The sequence below is a fragment of the Populus alba genome, chromosome 5 (assembly GCF_005239225.2).
Source record: "Populus alba chromosome 5, ASM523922v2, whole genome shotgun sequence".
NCBI classification, from domain to species: Eukaryota; Viridiplantae; Streptophyta; class Magnoliopsida; order Malpighiales; family Salicaceae; genus Populus; species Populus alba.
Genome location: NC_133288.1, coordinates 11,278,303 through 11,296,594, shown reverse-complemented (window position 1 = coordinate 11,296,594; position 18,292 = coordinate 11,278,303). Strand labels below are relative to the sequence as shown.

At 31.3% G+C, this 18,292-nt stretch overlaps 2 protein-coding genes across 4 annotated transcripts; both read right to left on the bottom strand.

Moving 5' to 3' along the window:
• Positions 1-2,281: 2,281 nt before the first annotated feature.
• Positions 2,282-6,523, bottom strand: LOC118045801 (peptidyl-prolyl cis-trans isomerase CYP40). 2 transcript variants are annotated; one of them, XM_035054515.2, is made up of 10 exons: positions 6,258-6,522; positions 5,037-5,537; positions 4,726-4,813; positions 4,533-4,585; positions 4,204-4,308; positions 3,459-3,534; positions 3,058-3,095; positions 2,890-2,963; positions 2,717-2,811; positions 2,282-2,479 (listed from the first exon to the last, which is right to left on the bottom strand). In XM_035054515.2, exons 1-8 carry the CDS (start codon positions 6,426-6,428, stop codon positions 2,910-2,912), a joined length of 1,086 nt encoding a protein of 361 aa, XP_034910406.1. In that variant the 5' UTR covers positions 6,429-6,522; the 3' UTR covers positions 2,282-2,479; positions 2,717-2,811; positions 2,890-2,909. The 2 variants fall into 2 exon arrangements, with proteins under 2 accessions (XP_034910406.1, XP_073265196.1); XM_073409095.1 differs by lacking the exons at positions 2,282-2,479; positions 2,717-2,811; positions 2,890-2,963; positions 3,058-3,095; positions 4,533-4,585 and having other exon boundaries at positions 3,512-3,534; positions 6,258-6,523.
• A 6,081-nt stretch (positions 6,524-12,604) lies between these two features.
• Positions 12,605-14,269, bottom strand: LOC118045800 (peroxidase 10). Of its 2 annotated transcripts, none has more exons than XM_073409285.1 (4): positions 14,000-14,269; positions 13,653-13,829; positions 13,392-13,557; positions 12,605-13,153 (listed from the first exon to the last, which is right to left on the bottom strand). In XM_073409285.1, the coding sequence occupies exons 1-4, from the start codon at positions 14,213-14,215 to the stop codon at positions 12,822-12,824; spliced, it is 891 nt and encodes a 296-aa protein (XP_073265386.1). In that variant the 5' UTR covers positions 14,216-14,269; the 3' UTR covers positions 12,605-12,821. The 2 variants fall into 2 exon arrangements, with proteins under 2 accessions (XP_073265386.1, XP_034910405.1); XM_035054514.2 differs by having other exon boundaries at positions 12,605-13,231; positions 14,000-14,268.
• Between the last annotated feature and the right edge of the window lie 4,023 nt (positions 14,270-18,292).

The window sequence follows — 18,292 nt, the reverse complement described above, 5'->3', positions numbered from 1 at the left end:
AGCAATAAAGAACTAATATGAAGCATGTCCAATATCAAAGTCATTTTGAAGAACTAAATTGCTAATATAACTTTTTAAATAGTGTAAATATGATCTTTTTTTATGTGGATTTCAATGAAAAAAAAGTTATTTTAACAACTCATTTATATTTTAATATATTTAATATTAATAATTTTGGCTCTTTTGAGAAAATCAATTGAGTTTGTGTTTAGCCTTGAGGTTGAGGGACACAAGTCCCAAGTTCATAGTTCTCCTTTGATTTAACAGTATTTACAAGACACTAGACCTAGCCCGCGCTACACCAAGAGCCTGTATTTTTTTTTATACAAGCATGTTATGAAAGAACAAAAAAAAAAAAAGACTTACATTTTACTTTATAGTTCTAATTGGGTTTAATAAAGTACTTTTATTTTAATTAAAGAATAAAAAAATAGCTATAGTAAACCAACAATTGTATAGTAAAACAGACCACGGTAAGTTAAAAACAGTTCTTTTATAATACGTAACTTAATTAAGAAAAAAAAACAAAAATAAATCAAGTTAATTTTAATGTAGGATAATAAAAATATAATTTAGGTGATAAAAGGTGAGCTAACCTGGGTTAATCCACAAATCTTGTGACTCAGGTTATGTTATTGAAATAACTAAAAAATAAATAAAATTGAAGAAAGCCACCGAGTTACTTTTTTTTAAAAACAAACAATGTCGAACAATGAAATCAGAAAATAAAATAATCCAAAAAAAATGATGTAAACATGCATTAACTTTTCAAACTCGTGACCCGGGTTATTATATTGAAAACACTATTTATGAAAAAGCTGTGAAACCCAATTCTCAAGCAAATCAAATATCGAAAGATAAAATCAAGAAAAAAAAATTATAAAACTAAAGAATCTTAAAAAAAATAAATTAATTAAAATAATGAGAGTGAAAATCAAAATAAAAAATAATTTAGAGGGCAAGGAAATCTTTTTGAATGGAAGATTAAATTGAAAAGAAAAAAATCTAACAAAAGGAAAAAAATATCAAAAGAATGAGAATCAAATTAGAAAAAACAATACATGATAAACTTGGATTAAATGACGAGATTGAAAACATCAAAACTTTTACAAACAAGCCAAGAAAGAAAAAATAGAAATCAAAAGAAGAAAAACCAGATTGAAAAAACTTATACATGACATATTAGAATTAACAGACTAAATTAAAAACAAATAAAACTTAAATAAAATAGTCATGGATTAAAATTAAAATTAAAAATCAAAATAATAAAAATAAAAGTTGAAATATCAACAATAAAAAAAACCAACATGTATTTTTAGGGTAGTAAAGAGAAAAAGAAAAAAAAAAAAGATTGACCAATGATAAATTAGCCCACCACCACCGATATGGACCACATCTAGAGGAAGTGGACGCAACAACACATTCAGCGACATGTTGGAATACCTATGTTGTTGGGAGGCACTAAATGCACCGCTCAAAGGGCACAAGTACCTCCTCTATGCTAGGGCATATATCACAAATGCCAACAACTTTGTAAAATTAAATAATATTTAATCGATGTTAAGAGATAAAAATACTCTTGATTACTCTAGTAATTATAAAAAATAAAAAAACCAAAAAACCACTAAACTTATGATTTTAATCTTTTGAATCAAAAAGTATACCTTTTATTGTACATGAATAAGTAAAAAGACAATCATGCGCCAAATCAATTTTATAAAATTTTGAATTTGAAAGTAATTAAATTATTTTATTGTGCTTATAAAACAAAAAATAAAATTATATAACAAATAATCTTTTAATGACTAATACATCATGTAAAAAAATAAAAAAATCCCTAAAACAAATACAAGTGGTTTTTTTTTTTTTAAGAAAAGGCAAAACCATCATCTTATTATTATAGTGAATAATAAACTGCACCATATCAAGTTTGTATTACATTATTCTCATATTTGTATCTAAAACTAATATTTATATTACCTATCATTCATATTTGTACATCATTCATCATGTTTCGAGTACTTATTATTCAAATATATATAAACATTAATATTGAGGTATGTATATTATATTCAATAACAAACTATGAGTATCCCACATATAAAGTAATATTATTAATATTTACATTTCAGGTCTAATTTTAATCGGATTTTAAAATAACTAAAAGAAAAAAAACTCTCATTTGTTCAGATCAATTTGGATGGTATCCTATCCGTATAATAGTATCTCACAAAAGCAAAATTAGGAACACATGCTGTGAATGACAAACAAAAATCATGCATTTGAAATCAAAATATCCATTGTATAAACTAGACGATTCAATTTGAGCAAGTAAAGTAGCAGAGACAAGCGTCGACCAGTACACAAAGTATAACCAAAAAACTGAGCAAAATCAGTGCCTTTCCAATTTGCCTTCTCAAGGGTAAAAATAAGGCCCTTTCCAAAGATCTGGCTGCTTTATATGTCCTCAAAAGAAAACCTGAATGGGAGAAATTCATTAGAAGATGAGCACAACTAGCAGACAATTTCCTAGAAAATCCACCACGAGGAAGTGCACAATAGGAGTTTTAAGATCTCTTTTCTTTAACCCAGGTTTTGGTTCATTAAGAATTGCACAAAAACAATACATTTAGAAAATGAGTATTCTTATTTGCGAACTGGGCCATATTACACAACCTGTAAGGAAATTAAATAGCCATAGGCGCAGCATCGCTACCTGATGATTACGCAGACAGAGACCCGTAAACCGTTGATTATACAACCTCACATGTGAGAAATCAAAAGTGAACGGACCAAGCAACAGGTAATAACCTGTATTACAAAGCAAGAAATAGTAAGCTAACATCAAAATAATTTATAGTATAGCAAATACAAAGGAAACTACCATACCAGGTTACCAGCTGAACACGCTATTGAAACATTCTAGCATAGGCCCTTTTCTCCTGATCATGCCTATCAGCAATCTGTAGTATTTTCAACAGAGCAAACCTTTAGAAGCAGGAAGAAGGAACATATAACGTTTAGAAAAAGAGACAAAACAGCAGACAACTTGTTCACCTTCTTCCTAGCACTGGCAAGCTCCTTCTTTATTCCTCCTGAAATACACATGAAGACAGTAGGGTGAAGGTAGTAATATTTGCATATTCTTAGAATTCACAGTGACCATGAATTCACTTATCTAATGTAACAATGAAAGAAAACATGGCAAAAAACACAGCTTGCATTCAACCAACTTTGGTTTTAATAACATTATATACACAGTCCCTTCAGTAACAATAATAGAAAGAAAAAAATTGATATTATATCATTAATTAAGAATGGCAAAAACATCAATTAAAACAAAAAGCTCCATCATTTCCACCACAATGCTAAGTCTTAACACAAAGCTTCTATAAATAGATCTTGATAATCTTGTTGATAAGCAATAACTAGAATGCCAAACAAAAAGTATCACTGACCATCATTGGGCTCCAAGTCTAGAGCCTTCTTGAGGCTTGCAACTGCAGCGTCTATGTCATTGAGTGCCATATATGCCTGAGATCGACATGAAACCATTAAACAAATATTGGTATACACATCAAGAGGTTCCTAATGCTATTGCTGGGATCTAGCTACGATGCTATAATAAACAGTCTGACAAAAGCATCTGATATATCAATGCTAAAACCAACTGTGAGATGATGATATTATTTGAACTAAAATCAAGAAATACTTTCTTGTTGAGAAATATGAGCGCATGAAATTAGAATCAATTAAAATACATATTAATCTAAAAGACAAAATTTATGATTTCATTACATGTTAAAATGCTGGTTCTTAAAACTGTATATGCTTCAAATAACATCACACTTGCATTCTGTCCAGTTTTTAGCATGCTTCATTTCAATTCTTAATTCATAGTTATGATCCCTAGTTGTTAAATTAGTTCAGATCTACCATTTTGTTTACATTGTTGAGCTTAAACCCTCTTTTCATAGAGAAGAGACAAGGAATTGTGCAATTATCCTAGGAAGTAGCATAATGCAAGTTATCACTGAAAAGGAAAGTGGAAGAAAGAAAATTACAAGTAAAAAATAAAAAATAAAATAAGAAAGGACAAGTTAAATTATTTTGGATCCTAACAATGATGTGAAAATTCCAAGCGATGGAAAAAAAGCATGGAGCACCTCATAACAAATCTTTTCATAAAGGGAAGATACAAACCTGGCCTTGGCGGAAAAAAGCTTTTGCATTGTCTTCTCCATCACGCATGGCAAAGTCTGTGTCCAATAATGCTCCTTTAATATCTCCAAGCTTCAGTTTACAAGCCTAAGGCAAAAATGTACGATAATCAAGGATGCAGATAAAAAAAGGAGAACATTACAGATGAATGACAAAAAAAGAAAAAAGGAAATTCTACATGTATTAAAAACAAGAATCTAATAGCATTCTTAATAAATTAGAAAGCAAATTTACTACAAAGATCTTTGTCAATTACAAGAACTATAAATGTCCCCATGAACTGTGACCAGGATAATATTTTCAGAACGTACAGAGCTATTTGTAAATATCTGAGACTTTGTCTTCCTCAGTGATGAGCTCTTCTCTATATAACAACAAGGAAAAAAGAAAAGAAAAGGAAAACAAGAAGCAGCAGTCATCAAATCACCAGGAGGAATAAAAAAGCTAAAGTAGCAGACTGATAGTGCTAGTTCTCAACATAACAGGAGGGAATGAAGAACGTACCTTCATCAATGTCTTCCTTCTCCCAACAAACATCCAGGTAGCGCAAAGCCTTGCGGTACTTTCGAAGAGCCATCTTACAGTCTTGCTTCTGCGGTAGGAACAGGAGTCAACATCTAGTTAAGACCAGAAGTATAATCATACAAGCAAATGGAAATCCAAAGATCAAACTGGCTTAGGAATTCATATTGTAAAACATACAGGAACAATCCCATAACAAGAAAAAAGAAAAACTCTGTATGTATCTACAAATTATGATTTCATTCAAATGAAACTGATCTAAAACAAGAAAAACAATTGTGTACATGAGCTACCTTGTACTGTTCGTTTCCAAAAGCTTTGATCGAATCAACTGCCTTCATCCACCAAGAAATCTCATCTGGCTTCATGTCTAGGTCTGCCGGCCAATCAGGATAAGTATCACCGTCTTTAAAGAAGTCAGATATCCCATCGTCCTCTCCTTCAGGAATTTCCCCACAATCAACAATTACTGTTTCTTGAGAGGGAGAATCACCTCCCTCAGTCACAACATGCTCAATAGAACGAACCACTCCCATTCCTTTGATTACCTTCCCAAAAACAACATGCTTTCCATCTAGATGAGAAGTTCGAGTGGTTGTGATAAAAAACTGAGATCCATTGGTGTCAGGGCCCATATTAGCCATTGACAACATTCCTTTTCTTTCATGTTTCAACTCAAAGTTTTCATCCTCAAATTTCAATCCATATATAGATTCTCCTCCAGTTCCATCCCCTGCTGATATGTCACCACCTTGTATCATAAAACCTTTGACAACACGATGAAAACGACCCCCCTGAAATTAAACAATAAGCCTCCATCAGTAATACAAAACATGGAATCACAAACAATCTGACTAAAGCAGAGCTTCATAATTAAGCACATCAGCTATAAGCCAGCAGCCAAAGTTAGGAAGTCATCTCCAAAGTAGATATATCAATTAATAAACTAGGTTACTGCTCAAAGATATGATCTTTTAAAGAAAAAACACCAAACATAGGTGACAATAACTTTCTCCACATCAAAATGTATTAACAGATATCCAAACACATCCAAATTTACAAGTTTGACAAAATCCACAACGCCCCAGGAAGCTAATGCTTTACTGGTGAACAAAATTACATAGACAACAAAAACTCTTTTTTATTGTACTCCGCAAAAAAAGAAAAGAAAAAATCCCTTCACACTAAGAACCACAGCTCTCTTTCTCTCGATACACAATGCACAAACAAAGCTAGAAATATTAAAGCAATAAACATGATAACAAGATAGTATAATCAAGAAAAAACCATTTCTTTTAGCAACAAGCAAGACAGAGAAACAAGAGAATGTTACTTCAAAAGAAAACGAAAGTAAAAGAAAGAAAGAGTAGAAATTTGAAGAAGAAATGTCATTTTCTTTAAACATAAACATCAAGAATTAAGTCAAAAGAAAAGCAAGGGCAAATACAAAGGAAGTTCAGGGAAGTAAATGAAAAACAGCAGGGAGTGAAAACAGGGAAGAGTCAGAGTCCGACCTTGTAATGAAGAGGGACACCAGTGTTGGGTCCAATGCCTTTTTCACCAGTGCACAAAGCCCTGAAGTTCTCCGCAGTTTTAGGGACAACATCTTTGTATAACTCCACCACTATTCTCCCTTCTAGCTCTCCTCCGATACTTATATCTAAATAACATCTTGGCTTTGCCATCTCTTTTTCTATCTTTTTTATCTCTCAGCTCAAAAACCCTAAAACCCGCTTTCTTATTTTTTTGAACTCTAAAAGAGAAGCGAGCTGTGAAGGGTCTCAACTCTTTTTATATACGCGGTTCTGTCTCTATCTTTCTTTATTTATTATTATCTATGAGAGTTTTAATTGTGGCCATAGGATTGGGTTGTTGGGCCCCTTTACCTCTGATTTATACGCTAATCGAGACCGTTCGTTACACTGCTTGAGTGGGCCAGATTGGCATTGGGAGTTACTTGTCACTTTGTGATTCAACCAGCCATATACGTGGCACAAAGTCTAGTTTGGCGTGCATTCTTATTATTATTAATTAACAAAACATTATAAAAAAACTAAAAAGGGCCGCACAGTAAAAAAAAAAAACATTAAAAGAGGTGGTGCACTTACACTACAATATTCAATGTAACTGCATTTTTATTTATTTATTTATGTTTTTTTTATTTGATTTATTAGAAATTAGATTTTAGTGGTGCTTTTATTGTGTACCACCTCACAACTTTATTCATTGCAATAATTTTTTTCTTTTTTTTTTTTTTAATTTTATTCTTTAACATTTAATTTGTTACAGATTGTGCTTTATAATTTATTGTGATTTATTTTCTATGTGGTTATTTACCTGTGTTGTGATTTGAAGAGTTAACCTAATAGATTTGAGTTTTTTTTTTTTTAATTTCATCAACATTAAATTGACTAGGAATTAAGCTTTATGATTTGTTTTATTTGTTTTCTATGAGGTTATCACATGTTTTATGATATGGGTAGACTCAAGTTATTTTATTGTATTCTTTTTTTAGATTGAATTTTTTTTCAATCCCTTCAATAATTGGTTGATTAAGAATTGAGTTTTATAATTTGTTTTGATTTATTTTTTATACGGTTATCCTAGTCTCATAGACCCGAGTCATAAGTTTGGCAAGTTAACTTGAGTTAACCCAGGTTATTTTTTCAATTTACTTTTTATGAGGTTATCTCGGTCTCATAACGTAAATCATGTGTTTAACGAGCTAACTTAAATTAACTCCATTTGTATTTTATCCTCCTTTTTTTTATTAACATTAACAAAAAAAAAAACTATAAGAGGTGGTGTTTTATTATAAATCACCTCACAAAACACTATTCATTGCAATAATATTTTCTTTTTGTATTTTTTTTTAATCTATGCTGTTTTGTTTTCTAATTTCATACTTCAACATTTGGTTTATTAGAGATTTAGCTTTTAATTTATTATAGTTTGCTTTCCATGGGGTCATCTCAATCTCATGATTTGTGTCACGTGTTTGATGAATTAACCTAGTTGACTCAATTTTTTTTTCTTCTAATTGGTATATATATATTTTAATTTCGTCCTTCAATATTGGGTTTGATTAGATATTATGCTTCATAATTTATTTTTATTTTTTTTATATAAAGTTATCTCGCTTTCATGATCCAATTCATGGGTTTGGTAGTCTGGATAGACTCAAGTTGTTTTACAGTGTCATTTTCTTAGATCATTTTTTTTAGTTCATTTAAGAATTGATTGATTGAGAATGGAACTTCATATTTTGTTTTGATTTTTTTTTATGGGTTTATCCCAATTGCATATTACTCGGGTAGAAAGTTTAACAGGTTAACTCGGGTTGACTTGGGTCGTTTTTATACTTTATCTTCTATGAGGCTATTAAGGTCTCATAACCTAGGTTATGAGTTTTGTTATAAATCAATTTTTTACCCCTATTTTTTTTTACATATTTCAAAAATTAGAAAAAATCCAAAAAATATGTTTTTTTCAATAACCTTAGTTAATTTTAATAATTTCATTATTTTTTTCATTTTTATTTATTTTTTATGTATAAAAAATCATAAAAAATACAAAAAATATATAGTTAGGGTTGAAAGTGGCCCGATGATTAAGCATAATAAGAAAAAAAAAAAAGTTTGAGAAATTTTAGGGCCACAATTAACGATTTTAAATTGAAGAGAAAATTGAGAAAAAAGGCTTTGTTTAATTTAATTTGGTTAAGAGTGAAAGAAAATTGAATTTCTACAATAATTCTAAAACCAATAGCCAAGTTATAAATCAATGAAGGGCTTAATTGAAGAAAAATAATCAAAACTAGGCATAATTTTGAGAGTCAATGATGAAATTGCAACAAATGATTAAATTTAGAGATCTGACTCAATTAAGGATGCAATTAAAAATTAAAAAAAAAAAGATTTAATGACAAATTCGGTTGAAATTGCAAGAATGTGAGTAATAAAGACTAAATTGGAAAGATTTGATTTATGGATTAAATTGAGATAGAATTCAAGATTTAACCTTTTTTGAGTAAAATTGGAAAAAATCCAAGATCCAAGGATTGTAATGAAAAGGATAAAATATTTAAAGGATTAATTGGTTATTTATATTACTTCATTTCAATCCTATTTGTTTTAACCCAGTGCAATTCAATCCATTTAATTCGATTTAATCCAATTAATTCATTGATTTCAATCCAATTAAGTTCAATTGAACTGTTTTAATTCAATTTAATCCCAAATTAATTCAAATAATTAAACAAGAGATTGGAATCTTCTAATTATAGCTCTTCAAACCATATTCTTACGTGATTAAACCCAGCTTCTCAATCCAATATTTTTAACAAATTCCTGGCAATTAAAACCCTAGATTTCCAGCATTCAAATCCAAACTTTTAGTCTTTTCTTTCCATAAAAAAAACAAGAAAGAAAATAGGCAATATAAAGAAAAACCATAATAGAACCATCATTAGGAAAACATAGAAGATGGAACACTAAAGATCACCCACCAAGTCTCTCTTTCACCACAATAATCTCTCTCCTTTTAAATACTTCATAACCACTTTCCATCTTTCTTGCCCCTTCACTTTCAATCCATCTCCACATAAGACAAAAAACAACATAACAATCTACACATAACCTCTTTATCCAATCGATGTTTCCTCTCTTAACACGATGACCAACACACCTGAACCACCATCTATGATTGCCATACTCTCTTTATCGTAAACCACCCTTTACAATCTATCTCTACCAATTCTTCCAACCAAAACCACTTCAAATCAAACTAGAAATAAACTCAAAACCACTCTTGAATTAACCTATTAGCCATGGTTGTTAGCCTCTTGACAAAATCAAATGATTGGTGTCTTCTTTCAAGTGTAGGAATGTTAAAGCAATAAATAACCCGATAAGACCGGGGTCGATCCACATGGAGGTTAATTATACAAAACCACAAATAATAAAGAGAAACTGAGTTGAAGAGAACTTTGAGATGTGATATTAATATTAAGATTAAACAAAGATAAAACGATTGTTAAGGTTAGAGGATCCACTAATGATATTTCAAATAAGTATAGTCCAAACTCTTTTTATTACTCAATTTGAAACCACACACACAAAAGGTTCACATAAGATGATTTATCATTATGACTCATTTTAATTTATTAATATGATCATATTAATTACTTTATTTGAGTAATGTCAATACTTGTAAATATTGTCAAGTATTTATGGTGTTTACTTATATCAATAATAAATCAAGTTCCTTTCATAGCATAAATGTTAGTTATCCATATAGTAGGCTATGAAAGAATCAAATATTTATTGTGCCATGGGTTGTATATCATGAATCTAGACTCACCACTTAACAAGCATGGTATTAAGAATGAGTAAAATAACAAGCAAGGTATTATAAAACAAGTTAATGACAAACTTTATTGAATATAAACATTAAAGTCCATATTGAGTTTGTACTATACTTATTCTTACACCATTGATATAACATTTTCATCTTGGCAAAAATAAACTTAATAAACATAATGAATAAGAAAAACATAAATAAACAAGACAAGAACTTATCTATGATATAAATTAACTAAGTATAGTAAATGAAATGATAAACATAAATAAGAGATTAACGAGAATATAACATGAAATAAAACTTGAACATTGCAAAAATACAAAGATAGAAAAAAAAAGCAAGATCTTGATCTGAAAAGTAAGATGCCTAAATGTATGATAAATGTATCTTTTTATAGGCTAAAATTTAGAACTATTGAATTGGTGGCTGGACAAAATGTCATTGATAACATCAAAATTTGAGCAGATGGTCTTCTTAAAAGTTTTGTGTATTTTTCTCAGATTTCCAAGAAAAAAAAAATAATAGGCTCATTTGGACTTTTAAAACTCAATATATAGGCTTAACACCAAACAATATTTGGGCTGTAGGACAAATTCAGACTTCTTTTTTGTTGTTAAGATTTGAACTTAAAAACAACAATATTGAATCTTAGACTCTTATGAATCTTTTAAGCCTATGTCTTAGCTTTCCATCAAGCTAAACCACGCTTAAATTAAAGGTATACATCTTTAGTTATGACCAAAATACCGAATGGTGTTCCAATTTAAATCAAACCAGCCCAACTAGAATTTATTCTCTAAGCATAACCCTTTCTTTATCTCCTCAATTTCAATAGTTAAACATCAATCAATCCTTTGAATTGTGATATATATATATATATTTTGCAAACTTGCATTTGAAATAAGCATTTTCCATAATTAAAGATATCTTATATTATCAGACTTGTTATTATAAAACATGTTTAAGTTAACGAATTTAATGATACTTCAAGTGTAATATGATGATATAAATCCTTAATAAAAATATACTTTAAGTATTGATCATCTCTCATCAACCGTAAACCACCTTTCATAACTCATCCATTACATAAACCATCTTCATCCAAGACAACCTTTCTCTCTTACAACCATCAATGAGCTCTCCCTAACACAGCATGGACCCCTCTACACCATTGTAAGCATTCGATACCTACAAACCAGTAGCCTTTTAATTGTTGGTTAATCATCAGCCAACATTGATTCCACTATGTAATCCAATTACTTTTTCCTTCTATAAGCCATTTTAGTAGCCACTTGAATCCATGGAAACAAATTGAGAGGAATAAAACATAGTACAGAGAGAGAGATAAGAAATGACAAAATTGTTTATGTTATATTTTCTTTTATAGGTAACAATGACTTTCACTGCCAGTATAGGAAGAAAGAAGATGAGACGTCGCTCTAGATCCATTAGGTTCTTTATTTCCAACAATGATGGTGCATGGTTCCACACACTGATAATAGCAGTGGTGTGTGGAAGCCAAATTCTGGTAGTGTTCTTCCATCTCTAGCTCTATCCAGCAGCTCCTTCTAAATGTCTATTATCAACTTTAGATATTTGTGTGTTGAATTGTGATGATGTTCATAAAATGATTGTGGTGTGGGTGTGTTAATTCTTGATAACAATATTTTTATTTCTTAATCCAAATTATATCTTCAAGTAAGTGCCTTGTATTCACCCTAGTTTTAATTTAATATCTTTTGTTTTAAGTATACTAATTTATTTCATATGTGTTAGTGTGCATGCTAGAAAGTTGTTTTAATTTAGTTTTAAATTTAAGTACTTTACTCTAATTTATAAACTTAATTATCATACTTTTATTTGATAACGATTTATATATATATATATATATATATATATATATATATATATATATATATATATAAAATTTAACAAATTAATTTTAAACTAAACAATTGTTATCTAAAAAAATTACCAGCATGATATGCCATCAAGCTATATAAATAGAGCATACAATGGTGCTAACATTTTTTTTATTGCAAAAGAAAGCCCTGTGAATGCCCTGCAAAGTGGTAATAGCTTCTTCTTCTTCTTTTCCCGTCTTCAATGCTTTTTTCTCGTTTTGGCTAGAAGAAAAATTGCATGGGCTACATATGTTTCCAATTTTAATTTTTTGTTGGAGTTAAATACTATGTAAATGTGTTGAAAACTAACCATAAGTCTTTATGATTACGTTTATTTCATGCTGGTGAGCAACTATTGGTTAGAAGTTCGAATTTAGAACAAGAGATGAATAATGTTAGAATCAAGTTTGTTTCTATATTTTAAAAATGAAAATTTAAATATTTTTTATTTTTTTATTAACTTTAAATTAATATTTTTTAGTGTTTTCAAATTATTTTGATATTAAAATTAATTTTTAAAAAATAAAAAACATATTATTGACATGCATTTTAACACAAAAATTTATTTAAAAAACAACCACAACCACACCGCCAAATAAACTAAAAACAGCACAGAGCTAATGATTATCATTACCACTGCGGTAGTGACGACATTTGCAAATTATTTTGGTGCTCGTTATAGGACTTTTTCAAGGCACCTCATAGTCAAGCATCAAATTTATGTTGCTTGCAGTCTGGTTACAGAACTAGATTTTAAATTATTACAGGTACAGGATTGTGTAACCTGATGTACATTGTGGAAACACCAGGCTTCTAGTTCACAAACCTACATTGTTTCCTGATCTCCCCATTTTGTCCTGTAAGGACACCAATGTTGGCCATCTTGACCATTGATGCTCCAAAATCCTTGAAAAACAAATAAGGGAACTTGCTATAGTTAAGGACCACTGAAGCGGTTGTATTATCCCCCATGAGAGCTTGGTCGGATTGGAGAAGCCCAGAATTGTTCAAAAGAAGCTTGTAATACAAGTTATCAAACTTGCTGGAACTAGCAGAATCCAATGGAGCCAATTTTGTGTCAGAATCATCTTGATTTGGGCACGTACTTTGCAAACTTGTTAGAAGTGATGTATCAAGCAGTGGATCTGGTTCACCAGAGCCTCCAAAGTCAAAAAGTCTAGACTTAAATGTGAAGCACTGAGCAAATCCAATAGTATGTGCACCTGCATTTATTATTTAGATTTAGATATTGATGTTTGTTCAAATTTAGATGTACAAGTAATCACCATAATTTGATCAAGTCGAAATCTTCATATTTTTCCTCTCGCTTCTTTTCAGTGGAAGACAAGTGATTTTATAGAAAATATGATGGAGGAGGCAAACCTGAGAGCACAACCACATCCTTTAGTTCAAGACCCTTTGAGGTAAATTTTGCAGTGATGTTCTCTAAAGGTTCAGAAAAACCGGGGAGCTGCTCATTAGCATCACTCTCACTTGCTGTCAGGCCATCCCGGCGGCCTAAGGGTAGAAACCAGTATGGGCCTCCAGACTAAAATAAAAATAAAAATAAAGAATCAGAAACTATTAGAATGCAAGCAGGATGATCTTTATGCAGAATACAAAGTAAGAGTCTAAATTTCTCACAAGATAAACTGCCTCTCTTGCTGCAAGAGTCAGTATATCAGTACAAGAAACTGTGGCTGGGCATGCTCTCTCCAAATTGGCTTTAATGTCATCAATGACTTCAAAACCTCTAGCCGAGTTTCGATTAGGCAATGCATTTTTCTCTCCTCCATCAAGTAACACAGACCCTTCACATCCCTGTTGATAGAAATGAAGAAAAAAGAAATCAAAAGACAAAAAATTGAAGTCAGCCTTAGTAGCAAAGGTTTACAGATTCAATAATCTCCCTATGAATGGAGGCAGAGGACTTTGCTCTAATACTATCCTATAATATTGGAAACAGAAGACTTTATGTTTTTAGTGATTACATTAACGAAACAATCATGAAAGTGAAGCCTCAACAGAGAAGCTGCCATCCTAGAATCATTTGTCATAGCAGACCAAACACCAGATCGAACAATTTTTGTGAGGTTAGGACATGTGTAATCATAGAATTTATAATTAAGCTGGCATGACACCAGAGGACACAGCAGCAGAAGGCAAAGCAAGTGAACAGAGGGAAGTTTAAAGGAGTTGTGCTCCATATCCTGACCGTGAACAGGTTGTCTAGAAGCTAAACTAGTATTGTGTGACAAAGCAGTGGTACATAGGAGCAATTTATACACAAAAACAACATAGGCCGCAGATGTCCCTCTCAATGAGTTTGGTACTATCCCAAATTCTTCTTGATAATGGGGGCAAGAACACGCAAAGACCCACTTGAAAAAAGATTAATCTGCAAAGTGGTAAATGAGGTATCCCATCTAAGAAAAAATGGAAGAAATATAATAGTGCTTTCCACTCTCGTGTTTGACTTAAACTTCTGAATGTGAAGAAAAAACAACCCTTGAAAAGATGATGTTGTTCTTTTAGGCGTAGATATATAGTTTCATCAGTGAGATAAGTCCAAGGAAACAATTAATATTTTCTCCAAGTGGTAGAATGATGCATTCCATCTAGATAAAAGAATAATGTTTGTTTATACTCTCAAGTTTGACTTGAATCTTCACGAGGGAAGAAATAGCTGAAGTTCATAGAGCAGTCGTCGCTCTTTTAGGATTAGATACTTCTATTAGTGAGGTAAGTCTAAAACTAGAATGGTTTTCTGTCAGCAATAGTATTTTTATTTGCCGAAAGGGCGTTAAATGTAATAGTGGGTTACATGCATGCTGCATAATGGGGGCTGGTGAAATGGATCCGTCGCAGGCCAACTTGTACTGTATGCAAGTGGCTATGGTTAAGATAAAGAAAGCTCGAATCACCTCGAAAAAGGAAATTAAGAGAGTGGGAGATGGTGGTAGGCTGCTAACTTGATTCACCACAAATAGGCCAAACAAATTGAGCTCTCATTTCTCAAGCTTTATTCTACTAAAATATAATGCTTTTTGCATAGAAACTTCCGGGGGAGACACTTCTCCTCTCTAATTAACTCGTTTTCTTCATATCTAAAAATTCTAGATTTCATGTATGCATTATGCTTTCTTGATCTCGGAATCAAAGTAATCGACTTATGGCCTGAGTTTGATTCGTTCTTGAATGCCGAGCTAGTTACATAATTATGTTATGGCCAGTAGCCCATGTTTTGTAGGAATTCCTGCTATACATTGTTCATGCAGTGGAATTCGCCACCAATATTCTAGAATCCTAGTCACGAGAGCGCCTGTTATGGAGCAATGTTGCCATGATTTCACGAACGTCAAAACGCTTCAAGAACTCCTTTCATTCCCCCAAAAAAGAAAATAATAATGATTCATATAACTTAAAAATGAACAAGTTTTTCAATTTAATTTGTATCGAACGAACAAAATAATGAACTGTGGCCACCAGTATCTAGTTAATTTGTCCATCCATCATCTGTGGTAGCTAGTAATGACACGATTGAAATCATAGGAAACACATGAATCCAGAGGTGGCCAGGCAAGAGTGTAGATCTGTTTTCCTTGGTTGGGTCTAGATGAAGCTGGTTCCAGTTCCTAATTATCAAGCTGCTTCCGGTTCCAGCAAGTTCTTCACGATTTTCAAGGGGAACCATTCGTGTAATATTTGTATGCACAGCAATATCCACGCTAAGTTGTGGATTTCTAATTCAATCGATGAACAATACTTATCTGGTTTTAAATTTTCTATAATAAAACAAATATTTGATATATGCTTATCGTAAATCATACAGGATGTTTCATCACGATACATAAAAGGGAACGATGCATATTTGACATGAAAAGAATTTTGTTTTCTTAAAGCAGCTGTGAAACATAATTACATCGGACAAACAGTTTTTTTTCTCATAATTTTTTGTCAAATACTTCTCAATTAAAACCCATTTCTTTGTTTATGTATTCTTTTATAAACATTTTATTAGCCAAAAAGATTTAATTTCCAAAAAAATATTTAAAAACATTATTAAACATATAATGGAAGGCTAAAGGATCTTATGAACATCACTAGTTAGGTCAGATGATGTTTTACACCTTCATAACTTAAAATGGTAGCTGCTACTCTTTATCTTACTTTTAAAAAGAATTTTGCCTCCATCAATTTTAAACATTTCAAAGCTAATAAAATTGTTGTGCTAAGCTCATGAACCTTCACAATTAGGGTTGTTTTTTGTATTTCTCTTCTTTTTTCTCCTCCCTTCTTTTCCTTTTTTTTTTTTCAATGGGTATTTATAGGATTTTCTAGTTTTTTTATGTGAATTCAATCAAAAATTAATTAAAGTTTAGCCCTTTAATTAAAATGAGAGGATTTTAAACAAAAGTTAACAATGAAACTCCACACTAAATGCTCAGAAAGTGCTAGCTTGATCATTATTTTTTGCTGAAAAAAACCAGTGAATGACATGTCATTTGTGTCCTTTCATCAAAACAAAACATCACGGTGTTTACTAAAACCTTAAAAATTAAGGCTTTTAATCTATTTTTGTTGAAAATCAATTCAATCCTTTTTCTTCTAATCGTGACATATGCACCCTTAATTGACTCGAAATCCTTTTAATCCTTTCAATTACATCCTTAGAAATTCTAATTTGAATCTCTTTATTCGAGCGCCTTTTACAAATGAGTCATTGGCTTTTAATTTGTTCAATTTCAGCCTTAATTAACCACCAAAATTTCAGTTCCTTTCAATTTGACCTCTAATTTGGTTAATTTTAACATCTACAATCATGCGTCTTTTTTAGTTTCATCCTTAATTTTGGATTTTTTTAATTAAGTCCCTAATTGTCCATCAAGCTTCAATATTCTTACATTTAAGTCCCCAAACTTTCATTTCTTTCAATTAACACCCAAATTGACTTCAATAGCTGATTTTCCTTGCAATTAAGTCCTCGATAAAATTAATCAAGTTTTTCAAAATTCTCATTGAGTCCTTACCCATCCAAATTTGTATTTCTTTATCCCAAAATAAAAATATTTTCACCAATGAAACCCTTTGTTAATTAGAATTGGAATGCCAATTTTATCAATTTTATACGTTTTGGTCTTTCAATTTTTTCACTTGTCATTTTGGTCATTTCTTCATATATATATATATATATATATATATTTGAATTTTTTTTTCTTGATTTTTTATGGGATCAAAAGTGATTAACAAGAGCATCCATAAAAAAATTGTGTAAAAATTAAACATCATTGGAGAAGGCACAAGTTGCAAAGCCTCCTCATATAACTGCATACAGCAAATCAACCATGATCATGAGAGATTACTCAGCACATTATCCTATGTTTCTATTTTAAAACCAAAGGGATGAATACTTGTCAAATATCAGAATTTCACTTACTTGTAAAAATCATACCTGAAATGCCTTTTGCAACTGACAAAGCACCAGAGTTTCAGTCATCTCCGATATTTTTGGATGAAACCTAATTAATTTAGCCAAAACCTACATATGAAAAAGAAAATACATGATTTGACTCAAGTATGAAAACATCCTCCACAATGAAGATAATTACCGACATAAATGAAATGAACAGAGAAAAAACAGCAGCATCATGCCGAAACCATAAACATCTAAAAGCACCCAAATCCACCAAAACAAAACCCAACAATTAACGCAGATAGAATATCACTCAGCAAACCAATGAACATTGACGAAGATTCATCATTAAAAACCCAAAATAAAAGCTCTCACCCTTTTCCCATTCTTTTTATCCCTACAAAACTCCAAATACCTAAACCAAAGCTCTAAATCTCCCTTAAACCTCATAACAGCAAGTCTATAAATCTCAACAATCCTTGAAACCCCAGCAAAATCAGAAACATCCTTTTGATTCTCCTCTTCTTCTTCTTCTATTGCTTTTCCAGCTCACGCGCCATTGATTTCTCTCGTAATCTACGAAGTGAGTCAAGTTGAGTCACGTATTCAATGTAAGCTATGAAATCTTGCTTTAAGGGACTTGGCCTCTTCAATCTGTACTCAAATTTTCTTCTTTGTTTCACAATCTCTGCTATTTCTCACCGTGTGAACATGCCTTTACGTTCGAGGTCGTCTAGCTCGTCGACCATCTGTTCGAGCTTGTATGGGACCGTGTCCGCCATGGCTGTTCTCGGGTTTGGTGAGTTGACTCGGTGCTGGACTCACAGGACAGAGCAAAAAAGGAGGGATTGCTTTAGGGTTTAAGCAAGAT